Source organism: Aptenodytes forsteri, unplaced genomic scaffold (assembly GCF_000699145.1).
Source record: "Aptenodytes forsteri isolate BGI_AS27 unplaced genomic scaffold, ASM69914v1 Scaffold103, whole genome shotgun sequence".
In the NCBI taxonomy this organism is placed as follows: Eukaryota; Metazoa; Chordata; class Aves; order Sphenisciformes; family Spheniscidae; genus Aptenodytes; species Aptenodytes forsteri.
This window is the reverse complement of record NW_008796051.1, coordinates 6,210,347-6,225,011: the sequence shown is the minus strand read 5'-3', so window position 1 is coordinate 6,225,011 and position 14,665 is coordinate 6,210,347. Positions and strand designations below refer to the sequence as shown.

General features: G+C 41.9%; 1 protein-coding gene across 1 annotated transcript in view; it reads right to left on the bottom strand.

The window, feature by feature from the left end:
- Window positions 1-5,231: 5,231 nt before the first annotated feature.
- The window catches only part of ANO6 (anoctamin 6), a 71,402-nt gene continuing 61,968 nt past the window's right edge, over window positions 5,232-14,665 (bottom strand). The window contains exons 19-21 of the mRNA XM_009286271.2: window positions 9,182-9,381; window positions 8,617-8,722; window positions 5,232-7,680 (exon numbers count right to left, since the gene is read on the bottom strand). Of these exons, the coding sequence (XP_009284546.1) occupies window positions 7,474-7,680; window positions 8,617-8,722; window positions 9,182-9,381 (513 nt within the window). The 3' untranslated portion in view covers window positions 5,232-7,473. The remainder of the gene's footprint in view (window positions 7,681-8,616; window positions 8,723-9,181; window positions 9,382-14,665) is intronic.

Here is a 14,665-nt window from a genome sequence, read left to right as displayed (position 1 = left end):
TGCGTGGCTGGGGATGGAGCTGCTCTCGCCCTCGCCACGCAACCTCTGCCTCTGGCTGAAACCTCCTGCAAATAGTCCTGTCTGGTGTTGCCTCTGCTCCCAACTGCACAGCAGGCTTCTGCAGGCTGCCGTCACAAAAATCCCTGGTCGTCCTGGGGTCTTCAGGGACCAGGTGACATTTTGGCAATCTCAGAAATAACAATGCCATATTCTTTGCAAAACCACATTTAAGACTACAGTTAAGGGCCTGATTCTGCCAATTTTAGCCACCTGTATAATCTTCTATGTAGTTAAAGTTATGAGCACCCAGAGGGCACGTCTGAACTTGAAAAATTCACTTGGCTTCAGGTGAAGCCTGAGCTCAAGGCACAATAGCTACCCCTGAATAGGGACATTCAGAGGACCCAGACCAGGTGCCAAGACCAGCCCTGCCTGTTTGCAGTTGTGCAGGGGACTCTTAAAGGCACAGCCTGGCCCAGTCAGCTGGATAACCAGCTCAGGCAGGCAGGGAAGTTCCTTTTTTTTAACTCATTAAAATAATCATGGGATGAGGAGCACACTTGGTTGCATTTTCGTAGATTTCTCGTGCCGCAGAGGTGAGCCCAGGCTGCACTGGTCCCTGGCGGGGGCTGCCTGGCTGCTGGGCTGCTTCTCCTACCACCCCATCCCCCACTTGCCACCCCGTGTGACCCTCCGCCAGTCTGGCCGTGCCAGCACAGCCGCCCATGCCAGCACAGCTGCCTGTGCCACCACAGCTGCCCATGCCGCCACAGCCGCCCGTGCCGCCGCACTCCCCTGCCCGGTGCACAGCTGCACAAACAGAGGGGTTGTCACAAGGCAGCCCGGGGGTGACTGGGAGGAGGCAGAGCCCTGCCTGCATATGCTGGCACAGCCACTGAAATATTTTCACGGGACAAGTAACCTTAACCCCTGGCTCACCTCTTGGTAGCCAGGCTGCTCTCAGCTCCGTAAAACCCAAGAACGTGAGAAACCCCAAGTGCCATCAACCCTTGGTAAAGGGGATGGATATTCAGGTCTGAATGCCAGGCTGGGGATATGGTCACTATTTCCACCGACTTGTGGGCGCCGGCAAGTGAAGATCCTGCAGTGCCCTTGCCACAGAGGCTTACGTGTAACTCTGCTTGCTCCGAGCAGCCAGACCGGTTTAGAAAATGACTGCATGAATGAGCACAACACGGCTGTAACAGGAGACCAGTTGCTGGGAGCCAAATGGGATCCCAGAGAATGGGGAGGTAAGGTGATAGTCACAGGTGGCTGTGGCTCCCAGCACAGCTTATTTAGCCATTTGTTGTGTGACGTCCACCCAGAAGCAGAGAAATGATGTGAGAGGCTTACATGGACACTACATGAGTATCTAAAAAAATAAAATACCTGATATTGTGTTAATGCTATCAGAGTTGGCTGTAATTTCCCTCCTGTTGCACAATTTAAGAATTCCCCTACAAACTTTCTCTTCCTATGCTAGAGGTGGCTTTTTGGTGTTCTGGCTTGTGCTCACTGCACCATGGAACGCAGTGGGATTTTCTCCGTGGTCTGTGTCATGCATTTTCTTCTTTCTCTTTCTCTTCAGCATTTAGGAGATTACCATAGCCTACATATTTATAGAGAAAAATATATCTTGATACAATTGGTTGAAAGACTTTTTTCTTTACTGGAAAAGAGCATCTTGCAGTGTGAGGCAGGCCGGGAGTTACGTTCCTTGTAGTTGGCAGAACACCCATCAGTGTGTGCATGTGTGTTTGAAAGAGGGTAGAGGATACGTGTTCACATGTGCATTTCCATACCCTGTGCCAGGACTGCCTGGAATAACCAGAGAATTGATGAATCCATTCTAAAAGCAAGAGAAGTGATTTAATTTCTTTGCATCTTTGCTCACTGATAAAACTGTAGCTTTAATCCCAGTGATTAGCATTGCTTACGGTGATTACAGGATAGTTGTATCAGAGAACGCAATAAAAATTGTAGAAAACAACTTTAAAAGGCTCTTGTTGTTTTGATGCGCTTCCAGCTTGTAAATAAAAAACACTTTCTTCAACTTTCCTGGAAAGAATTTGTTGCTATTATCAGGCTATTAAGATACATTATTTTCTTATGAGGAAAATATTGCCCCAAGCCATGTGGAGGTTATTTATGACTAACCACATACATATCTTTTCAGCGTTTTGTGTATCTGTTACTGATCCATGGTTGAGGTCCATATAAATGCAAATCAAAATAAAGCCTGCAGCCGTCAGCGCTGCTCCCCTGTATAGGAAATGCAGCCTTATTTAGTAGATTGGAAATGACAGATGGGCATACCAGAGAAAAATCTAGACTTGGTGTGAATTGCTGATACCTTTGCTGAGCTCTCTGGTGATGTGCAGGTGGAGCACAGTGACGAGGTGGGGTGTACCAGGTGGGGCAGAGCACAGCTTGTGTTCATCTGGCACATAGTGGGTATCCGAAATCAGTGCAATTCATTCGCTCTGTGACAGAAAGAATTACAACTAAGCAGGCAACACCAGAAGTAATACGCTACTTTGGCTATTTGTGTATTAAGTAGAAAAATACTAAAGCCTGTTCTTTGAAGGGTTTAAAATGTATCAGTCAATTTAAAACCACACCATCCTCATATAGATTTGGCCTATGATGATACTATATCCCTCTGGTTGTAGGAAAATAACCCTTATTATGCTTCATCGTGAAGTTCCTTTTGTTCTCCCTCTGACAAAGCCAAATTGATGCAAGAGCGGCAGAACAGCTTGTGTACTGGCATCTGTATGACACATAGCCCTTAGTCAGCAGAAAACAGATTGGAAGCGGTGGTACCTCTGCTTCCACAACTATCATGAAGGTACACTTAAAGCAGATCTCGGGAATCCCTAAGGGGAAAAAACCCAACACACCTCAATACAAAGAAGGTCTCTGTTTAAAATTACTCTCTAACCTTCCTGTTCTCTAAGTCTTAGAAAAGGATTTCCTCGAAGTAGAGAGGAAGAGTCAGAGTAGAAGCAGAAGAGAACTGATGGCTGGCTGGCAGGGAGAGACAGAGAGAGTGGGCTGCCCGGAGGTGGGAGCATCACAGACTCAATCCAGATGAAGAAATAAATGATGACTCTGAGACATAACACAGGGTTTATCATGACAGGAGCGAAAGGGTATAAAGACCTAACCTGTTTATTTGCATGAGAACATAATGGTCCTTGTCATCGACTTGGTATTGAAAGGAATGACTTCCATCTAGAGGATGCAGAAAAAACAGGACATAAATTTCAGTACTAGTAACAGTTTAATGGAAGAAGATTGAAAAAGAGGAGGAATATGGAAATTAGACAGGGATGACATTCTAAGAATTTAAATGTGGCATTTGGCAGCAGCAGTATCATTCATGGAAAAACAAACAATGCTAATCAACAGCAGATGTATTGTTATTTTAAAATAGACTTTATTTAATGACAATAAATATAAAGAAATCTTAATATTCAGAAACGAATAGCAAACATGCTTAGAAAAAATACAAAAAATACATTCTTACATTCTGAATTTTATCAACATACACAGAGTCTAAAACAGTGGCGACGGTCTGTAATTTATGGTGCTTGTTAAGGCAGTGAAATGGTCACTGGTCCAAATTCACCCTGACTTCAACAAATCTGTACAAAGTAAGAGTCTGGCCTACATATAAAGTGTATAAAAGAGTAAAATTGATTCATAGTTTAAAACAAATGTTATTTTTCCCTTCAAGCAGATCTTTAAATATTATTAAAGTGACCTAGCCTAAAAAAAAAGGAGTTACAAATACTCATATGTTGGCAACAGCCCCCCCAGCATTTTGTTCTGATGCCTGCGCAGAGCTCCCTGTGTACAAGCAGAGCACATTTCAGCAGCTGGAGGTAGAGGCTACAGAAATTGCACAGCTTAAGAGATCCAACTATTAAAATGCAATTACTACGCACTCTGTTGGTTTTCCTCTTCTTTCTCTCTCATTCAGAACTGTGTGCTGTGAATAACACTGTGCATATGGCAAACTGAACTGAATTCCTGATATAATGTCTTCTGAAACGACATGTTACAGCTACATGAGCAAGGAGCGTGGCACTTCAGAAGCAAATCACTAGAGCAAAAAGTTGATGTTGACTAGCTGATGCCCACGCAGTACTCACTGCTCTCTTCAGCCTAGCTCTGGTTTTAGCTCTCTGGACTAAGTGCCTGTCAGAGACCATTAAGTGCAGATCTAAAACATGCCTTCTCGTTCAGTTTAAACCAAGAGGAATCCAGTCCATGTGCCCTGAGACCAGTCTGTCATGGGAAGCACTGCCCAGAAAGCGGGGACAAGTGGAAGACTAGTTTCAAAAGCACACTCTTGATCTGAACAAAAATGGTAATGTAGAAACACAACCAAAGCTGATTAGGATTTTATTATGGGAGGAGCCCAAGTCATAGATATACACGCTTTACTGATGTAGCATGTTTTTTTAAAGTCATTATTTTAAAGGCAGGAATATAAACTCTCGATGACACTGAGAGACAACTGCCCCTTTAGGAAACGCTGCCAACTGATGTAAAAAGGGGCAACTGAGAGAGGCCACAGGAACCAAACAAGGAGCAGAAGACCAGGCACTCCTGAAAATCAGCCTTAAGCTCTGCCACTGCTCACGGTGTGACCCCAGGCAAGGCACTTAATTCCTTTGTTTCCTAGTCTCTTTACCTCTCAAAGAGGGTAATAAATGCTTCCTTAAGACCAAATAATTACCTGAAATGGTCCATTTTGTGCTGCATATTTTTTTCCTTTATCACAGGATGCCTCCTTGCCTGCCCCAGCCCTCCAACACCGCACCTGGAAGGGTGTTTAAGGCACATTGGCACTGTCATCACTGATGGGGGTATGAAAACGGCATCTCAGCTGAACACAACTGTGGACGGGGAAGAGCCGGTTCAAAGCTAAAATCAAAAGCTCCAAGTCTGCAAGGAGCTGACTGGCCTTTCTAACCAAACTCATTTTGCAAAGGGAAGTCCTGAGTACTTCACTAAAATTGTTCCATGAAACAGTTTTTTGGACAAAAATTTGTTTTAAACCGAAGTTTGGTATACTATGCCCAGTGACAGGACCAGAGGCAATGCGTATTAACTGATACACAGGAGGTTCCCTCTGATCATCAGGGAACACTTTTTCATTGTGAGGGTGACCGAGCACTGGCACAGGTTGCCCAGGGAGGTTGTGGAGGCTCCAGCCTTGGAGATATTGAAAAGCCACCTGGGCATGGTCCTGGGTAGCCTCCTCTAGGTGGCCCTGCTTGAACAGGGGGGTTGGACCAAATGACATCCAGAGGTCCTTTCCAACCCCAGTCATCCTGTGATCCGGGGAAAAGGTCAAACCAGTATTGAGGGGATATATTTTGATGAGAAATTCTGTCTTGCTTAGAAACTTCTGAGTGTTTGTCCATCTGCCCAGTTTATATTTGCTTCCTGGTAAATTAAAGGCTTGTCGTGATTCTGACAAAACCAAAACAAATGGCAAAGGGCAGAACTCCCTGTGCAAAGAAGCACTGGTCCCCTCACTGCTCTGGTTGACTGTCCTTTATCGTTACAGTCTATCTTGTTTTTCTGCCCTGCGTCTTTTTTTGTCTTCAGGTGGTGTCTACACAAAGTTTTCTGGGCATTATAATAAGTAAGCTTCAGTCCTTCAGTGTCAGAAATGCAAGTGGTTCTCTGGAACCTGTGAGTTTCTTTCTTTCATCTTTCTTTGATTTTTGAACCAAGCTTTCCTCTCACATTCTTCCATGCCATCAGACAAAGTCTTGCTGAGTGAAAGCTTGTGTATCATGACTGCTGAAAGGACTCCCCTCATGTGCTACCTCTTCTGGTTTAAATGTTGCTGTTTCAAAGGAGAGGCTTGAGGTACACAGCAGTCAGTATTTGGAAGTTTTGCTACAAAATTCAGACGCTTGATTCCTTCTGAGTATTAATGGGATAAAATACATCTTATAAATGCTACTTAGTTTCTGCAAATGAACTTCTTAATATGTAAAAAGCTATATGAATAATCTGCCTAAAAATTCTGCATATTTATTACATTTAAGAAGAGTACAAAATTACAAACGCAACAGTAATCACCTGGTTTACAGAGTACAGGCACACTTTTGCTTTTTTAACAAGATTTTGGTTTTCAGAATTTGTAGAAATTGGTCCACTAAAACTGTTCAAAGAGAAAGCAAGTTAATAATCTGGAATACCACTGCTGCAGACACAAAGCGGAGCTCTACATACATGCTTAATCTGTAATTCCCTAACTCCCAGTTTGCAACCAGAGCCAAAATAGCCAAGCATATCTGCAGCCTAATTTGAAGATGACTGATGGCTCTAGCACATGCATCCACACCTCTAACATCCTTCTTAGTTATTTAAAGCTTCATAACATGGTTAAGGCATATTAAATGGTTTATTCCAATCTCCAGTTTCAATAGATTCATGGTCTTGTCAGAATTCACTTTATCACGCAATGTTGTACCACAACAGGTCCAGCTGCACATTCTTCCTATGTCAAAATCTATCAGGGAAGAGCATGGTGCCTCTGGTGTGGGAGAAATGCAAAAGACAGCCCTCCACAAATATTGATTTAGTACGTGAAAAGACTTTTAACACTCATTACTGTTACAGGTAGGAGACCTTCAAGGCTACGGTCATTCAGAGCAGAATGGGCAAGTGAACTAATGAAAGTACATTGACTGGGGAAAGATAAAATGCCTGAGTTTTCTACTCACTCGGAGTGCTGTAAAGTCAGTTTGTATGCATTGATTTCAAAGGCAATTCTCCTGTTTACACAGAGATTGATGAACAGGATGGGCTTACAGTCCTGCTGCTTCTTGTGATCCAAGTCCATGATTAATTGAAATATCTTGTTATCCATTTAAGTCTCAGTATGCATAGCTAATTCAGTGTAGCACACAACAGCGCTTAGTATGTCAATTCCAATGGCTTAATAACACGATTTTGAATTGTATTTTCCTTCTCTTTCCATCATGTTTTGGCTTTTCCTCTTCATTTTATAGTTGGGGTTTGCATTAGCAAGTAACCAAAACTCCTTCAGAAGACGTGATGGTATTCTTACAATAAATCATTCTTGTTCTTAAGGTTTTAATCAAGTCAAACAAAAGATCTAATAGCCGATGCCTAAATAAAGTGGAAAGCACTCTATATATTTGAGAATTAATCTGCATCGTCTTAAGATGATAAATAATTTTTATCTTCACATGTTAAAAAAATATATCCTGCTAAAGCTGTTTAAAAAATTGGTAACTCTTATCTGAGTTGCACTGGTTGCATTTGTACAAGGGAACCAGGTAAATGAGCAGGTAACAGTTGCAAGAAACAATGTTTAGTAAAGGGAATTAATCCAAAGTGTTTGATTAGCTATTGGTAATATCTGGACAGGTATTAGTTGGCTAAATACTGTTATTCCATATAAAAAAGTACTTATTCAGCTTTAGGTCCGAAAGTGCTGTCTACTCCTTTGATAATTTTGTCGGCTATTTTCCCCATGGTTTTTTTCACAACTTTGAGATCGTTCTCATGCAAGAGTTTCTGTGTTAGGTACTTCTCTCGTTTGACCTTGCTCTTGGTCTTTTGTGATACATCCGGAATTACGTATGAAATAATAAACTTCACAAAGTATATGACATGCTGGGGAAGGTGAAAATGAAAGAATGTCAGTCAGGCTGAACGGGACATTATTATTATTATAAATGAAATGTCACATTATCTCTTAAGACTCTGAGCTGGTTCTGTACCAGTATCTATCACAGTGGAACAGTATTTTAAAAAGCAGACATGACTAATGAATAGAATAATTGTCTGATAAACAAGAATTTCCGATTTTCTAATCCTGATTTTAACAAAGACTTCTCTGCCTGCTTTGGGGGACCCTGGTACCCAGTGCTTCCCCCCTGCATGGAAATATTGGTTACAGTTTGTTTTAAAATTGTTTTAGGTTTGTTCAAATGACCCTGGGGCAATGGACTTTGCTCTGCTCTGGGAACTCTGATCTAACCAGTTGCATGTTTCTGATGACTTCAGTAGTCCCTGGATCAGGCCCTAAGTACATTTTATAATGAAATAATACCTAATATTCCTCTCCCTTCATCTTGGACTGACTCCCATCTTTCGTAAGCCCAGATTGTAGCTGCAGAGGAAGGAGCAATTGCTTTTTCATGCTCATCTAGAGACTCACCTTTTGCAGTGTCTTTATACACTTCACTCTGCTAGTGCACATGGATTAACGTATATGTATTCATGAGCCTGTGCGCAAACTTCCTCTAAGTGTATGTAAAAATATTTCTGGTGTAACTGTCCCTTCTATTTCTGATACTAAAAATCATTTTACGGTTCTTGGGAAAAGAAACTGCAAACACGTGGGGCAATCCTTCACTGATGTTGGGACTTCAGAGACTTTTTCTAATGGTGCTACACTTTATTTACATCTCCCAAGCTCTTGCTCATGCTAGCACACATCACCAGCTCTGATAGCTGTGCCTGGACAGAATGTCTTTGAAGGATTTTCTGCATAGAAGGAAGAGAAATTTAAATAAGTCATGCTCAAAACCCTGTACACTTACTTACCTCCATGACAATGATGAAAGCCAGCTTGGCTGCAATGACATGCCAGTAGTATATGTTATGCTCATATTGGTGCTGGTGACCAGGAGGGTAGCGGAGATCCCTGTATCTGAAAGCAACGTAGGAAAGTCAGGAACTACTCTCAGGCATCTCTGCAGTAAAGCACTGTGGCCAGAGGATGGAGCAAGACATGTCCCTGCTTAATGCATCCCGGAACAGTTAGCTGCACGTAACTACAGTAATGGGTAAACTCTGTATCTGCAGAACAAGCTATATTTGGCTGAAATGTCCCTTTTTTTTGCCACTGTATTAAGAATTACTTATAAAAATGTGAAGTGCTTTTTTCTGAAGACTATCAATTACGAGAAAAACAAAATAAAGTAAGACTTTTCTGAGTAGCCCAAACTTATGGGTGAATACTTCCACTCAGTTCTGCCATTCAAAATATGCTGGCTTTGACTGTGTTTTAACATTTTTTACTGGATATCGTTAACTGAATTAGATGATTTCGATATTAAAAAATGTATTTATTCTTCTCGTTGGAAAAGAATGGTTATTTGACACTTGCCTGCATGTTGTTTGGTTCCCAAACCATGGGGAAAATGGCTTGCTTGCATTCTTGAAGTCTGATATGTTGAAGACAGAAAGTGTACTGTTTATATACCCTTTCATAGTGTGACTGCTGTGACTCCCATAAGGAGGGACCGAAAAGGACCAGTAATAAACCAGACGAGGAATCATGTCAGATGTAAAAGCAATTATCATAGCCTGCATTTCAGAAAAAGAAGACAAAAAAGCAGAGCAGTGTTTAAGAAATATGCCTTAACATGTATGGCTTTGCCACATACTTAGTATCACAAAAGTTACACTGTGAGCTAAAAATAGAAAATATGTGCTTTTCCAGTCAGTAGTTCCCTCTGTAAATGAGCACGTAGTCACTCACGGGCATGAAACAATCTCTTTCTGGAATGTGCACTCTGTATGGTTTTTAAATTACGCTAGCTCTGCTGGATGCCTTAAAAAAGTTATACTATAATACACTTTTTTTCCTCATGAGCATGCAGTAGAGGTCAGCAGCCAAACTCACCTTAAAGTACTCTGAGGTAACCTTCAGCAAAAGTGCTTGCTATCAGATGTACTTATGAGATGCTTAAAGAAATCCTGCCTGATGAAACTCATGGAAACAATGGAAGAGTCCTTCAATAATAGAAAATTAAATTTCACCAGGAAGCCTCAGGTTTGAGTAAAAGAATAAATTATTAATTCTGATATTAATTCTGATATAGCTGATCAGTCTCTGACCCTAGAAACATCCACTCTTTCTGAGGTGCTAGCCAGCCCAAATTCATCTTGCCAGTTGTTGCCTCATAAGTTTCAGTGTCAGTGCATGTGGAAACTGCTCTTGATGCCAAGATAATTTTTTTAGTAGCAGCTGCATAGTGCTGTTTTACATATGACGTGACCATTTGTTTTTATCTTGCTCCCAAGAGAGTCCCTGTCCTACTCAGTCTGCTAGTTGCAAACTGGGTAGGAAATTGGATCCGTGGGTTTGTTGTGGGAAGTCTTTTCTAAACCCATGAACTTCCCAAAACATCCTATTCTGGAGGACAGGTTAACTATGTTTAATCCAATCTCCTCCTCTGCTATTGCAAATTCAAAAGGTTTCCCTGTGAGGAAGACTTTCCACTGGCAAGATCTGCAGCTGAGTGCCTAGCAAGAGGCTGCCCGGCCAGCTCATGACGACAGGCGTCTCTGGTGCCCAGCACCTAGGAAGGAGTGATGAGCTGCACTCCAGGGCTGAAAGAGAAGTCTTTTGTCCCACGGCAGGGGAAAGAAACACTTGACAACATGGATGCAAAGAACCAGGGCAGAGACATGGAGGAGAAAGGTGTGAAGTAGGGATCTAATGGCATCAGAGGGAGAGACGTGTAGGCAGAGATACATAAAAGGGGCAGAAAAAAGCTGCAGTAAAGGTGCGGGACAGAGGAAGGGGCAAAGTTAAGCAGTAATGGGTATCAGAGGAGCATAAGAGCTAGTTAATATCTATATTTTATTCCCCTTCATGCCAGCCTGTGATTCATGTAGTCTGTATTTCCTTATTTTCATGAGATGGGGCAAAAATTGTCCACCTTCATGCAGCAGTCCCAGCAAGAGAGCCCCAACCTGAGGAGGTATTTGTAACAGTTACAAAAAAAGGGAAAGGGAGAGGGGAGAAAGGGTGAAAAAAAATGCAGACACTTCTTCTACAGTTCATCAAACAACACTTTGGTGGCAGTGCTAGTAAAAACAACCACTGTCCCTCCTGCCTCTGCCCCTAGCAGTCGCTCATGCATTCATGCAGCTGTGCAGCAGATCAGATCATGGCACTGATCTGGCGGGGAATCCCGGCCGGATCCACTCCCTGATCTGGTTCATCATGTGTTTGTCAAAGTGCTGGTGCCAGCACAACACAAGAGACAGCAACAAGGGGAAAAGACAGGGAAGGGAAAGGATAAGGAGCTGAAAGGGGTGCAAGACTCACCCCACCTCAAGTAGCACCACTGCCAAATGTTGAACACTATCCTAATGTCTTACCTTTTGAGTTGGCTTACTTTGAAGTACCTGAGAAGCTAAACTCTAGTTAAGACAAAAGTTGCAGAAAGATTGAGACTGTGGTCCAAAATCTGTATTTGGTTCTCCAGAATATTGTTATAATGGAGTTCAGTTGAGAGAAGGTTAATTTGGTTGATGAGAAAGAAAAGGGAGGCATCCTAAAACTAAAATAAACTTGTTTAAAATTTCCAAGGGTAAGATTTTTTTTTTTGTACTGTACTCTGGCTTAAATCAAATGTAGTTCGCATGCACTTTTAAAAACTGTTTTTAAGCATTAGATGCCAGTGTGCAATGAAGTGAAAATTATATGTTGTTTATATTTACACGCAAAGTGGGTGTTTTTGGCTGACAAGAAATATATATTACTGTGTCTTGCAGTTGCAGGGAGAAGACCTCACACCTAAATTACTCTGTTTTTAACTGAAGTACAAGCACAGAAAGTTTTAGTTAAATGTAATTTCTTTCTGTTCATTAGCTCATCCAGTCAGACCATAAATGAACTAATAGCAACTGAACAGTAAGGCAAAAAAAATCCCTTCTCCCTTTGGACCAAATGAGTTTGATGCTGCTTCTGTGTATCATTTAGAAAGATGCTGGAATACGGTATTTACACAACTTAGTATTTGCTCTTACTGAATTTTTTTGCAAGGCCCCAGGTCTCTCATCATCCTAAATCTGAACCCTGTCCCACTCTCCTCCCTCCCTCGGAATGATCTCCAGATGTGCTCCAGAGAGCTGCAAGGACAGAAATACGAAAGCTAATCCTACGGCATCCTCTCAAAGGAAAAACTTTTTTCCTCCTGAATTATGGGCTGCATTTCAGAGTATTGCACTGGAGAACTACAAACAAATAGCACATTCTCTACTTCCCAAGCTTTACTGCACACAGTTTTCCATTTATACCATGACTAATTAAAATCAGTCTTTAAATCAACAACAGATGCTTTGGTATCATGGAACAGCAAGTCCAGCGCCTGAGCGGCAAGTTGCAAAACTGATAGTTTTGTGCAAAAGTTGCTTGCAAGCGACTAGCAGGTGTTCTAAAGGTAATGCACGAAGGAGACGATGATACACTACCCAAGTCTAATCAAGTCACACAGAAGAGAAGAAACAGTTTCTGTGTACTAAGGAAAAGTCAAGGAAGGGATGATAAAGGAAAGACTGATGGCCTGTACTAGATACTGGATGTCAAGCAAGAAAAAAACATACTTAAAGGAAGAAAACAGCTTCTAGCATTTGATCTAGTATATGGCTTTATAGCCCACACTTCATTAGCAAGAAATACTGATCTCTTTGAGGTCCTTACAACACCTGCAGCAGGGCCTTTTGAACATGACAGCCTCTGGTGCTGTGCCCCTTGCATGCTAATAGCCCCACTGATGTCAGTGGCAAATGCCCTACATTCACACTGACATCAACTCTATCTAACGCGTGAGACCTCCAAAAAGGGTGACTCTAAAAGACACATGCCTGCAGCTAACAGTCACAAGAACATTGGGATTGAGTGCCTGTCACGGAGGACAGAGAATAAAACCAAGCTGTCAATATACTTTCGTACATTGAGAAATCCATGTTTTCAGCGATGCCTTGAGGAGTATAGCACATAAGGAGGAATTTGGAGTGAAAAAAGGTTGCAAAGCTCTGATGAGCCTCAGGTGGGTTGTGGATGGGTAGTGATAGACACCTAAAACTATTGCTGGGTCATTTTTCTGCAGAATCTAGAGCAGGGCATGAATACATTCCTAACAGAAGCCTACACGTCTCAGTCACCGTAAGGTCACCAAAGCCACTTTAACTCTGCCCTGAATATCATAAGGACTATGACTAAGGTACTCATAACAATATTTTAAAGTAATCTTAAGATGTATATCCAACTTTTTATTTCATAGTGGTATTACCAGACCCAGCTGGATTGACTAGGAAAGACAGTTAGCTTGTCCAATAGCATAACATATTTGTTTTTCTTCCAGGGCACCAGAAACTCCTTTGCCTTTTATTTTATAAGTTTTTTAGCAGCATAGTTCAAAAAAGGATATTGATGCACCAATAATGTTACCTCTACTTTACTATAGCTATGCTTCACCTGGGAATTTGCACTATCTATCTCCATAATTTGCTGGAAGAGTTATCACTAACAATTTTTTTACACAGGCACTAAAACAAAAGAGCCCCGAAGTATCTCTGGTGCCACCTGACATTTCTAACAATCTGACATGTGTTACCAAAGTTGCATCATTTTTGTTTTAAATTTTAACACCAGATTTACTACTAGGCCTTGGATGTTTCACATGCCTATGGAACAGCTGGATTTATGTTTGGCTTGCCTCAGCAGAGCAGTGCGAAACAGCTGGAGCAGATTCTCTGGCTTGTTGTCTGTCTCCCAGATTCTCTTCTTGAAGATTTTCCATCTTCAAGTTCTCTTTTTTATTCTGACATTTCTCTGTGCTTAATTCTCTGCCTTTATGCCCTCCTGAGTCTCCTCTCTACATCCTAGCTATGTTTACCATACCTGTTGAATTGCTATAGTGCGAAATAAAGTTCTGAAAAACAATAATGGCCATTTTGGGAGACCTTCAAATACCTGAAAGTACATCTGGTAGCTGAGGCTGACATATAAAATTTTCCTAATCACTGAAATCCACCCTGGACTCCTATTCCTATATGGTACCACCCTCAACCCCAAAAATAACAAAAACAAGCTACTGAGAAGATGATAACTCATTAGGCAGTCAGGTCATGGAAGCTCATCTTCCCATTCTTTGAAAATAGCCTCATCCTTCCGGGGGCAAAATGAAGACTTTTAAAAGTTGGGGAAAAAAGAGAGAGCAATATGCAGGGACGCTCATCTGGGTGTGGGAAGAGAAGGTGCACGTACCTGTCCCATTATTTCTGAAAAGCAGAACCCCTGGGGTTGAGACCCCAGACCAGCCAAGCACCTAATGACTATAGAAGGTGCCTGAGATACAGAAAAATAACTTCATGCCCTTATTTAAATTTGAATTGCTCTTTTACTTGAAATAAGTCCCCTAACTATCCTTTAGTATCTATGGCAGAGTGCTCAGCTCCGTCTCCCTCCTCTCACCCAAAGTCCACCATTCTCCAAACAGGCAGAGCCTCCTGTGAAAGCTTGGGCTGAGATGAACTCTTGTCTTCAGACTCAACTTCTTTCTCCAGAAACGCCTACTGAGTGCCATAAGGTACTGCTACTGCAAGGACGAGGTCCTTGAGGAAGTGACTACCTTTAAGTGTGTCAGAAAGAATCCCTGATCTCAGCGATAACAGTAGAAAATGGTGACCTTGTTGAAAAAGGCTATTAACCATGAACAGTCTGTGGTGTTACTGTCCCTGCAGAGGAAACCAGTGGGCACTGCTCTTTTGAGAAAGGCCAGCAGTGGGAATTTTTTGAAAGATAATAGATATTAGCTACTGTTTAAGAATAAGCGATCAAATAATTCACAGT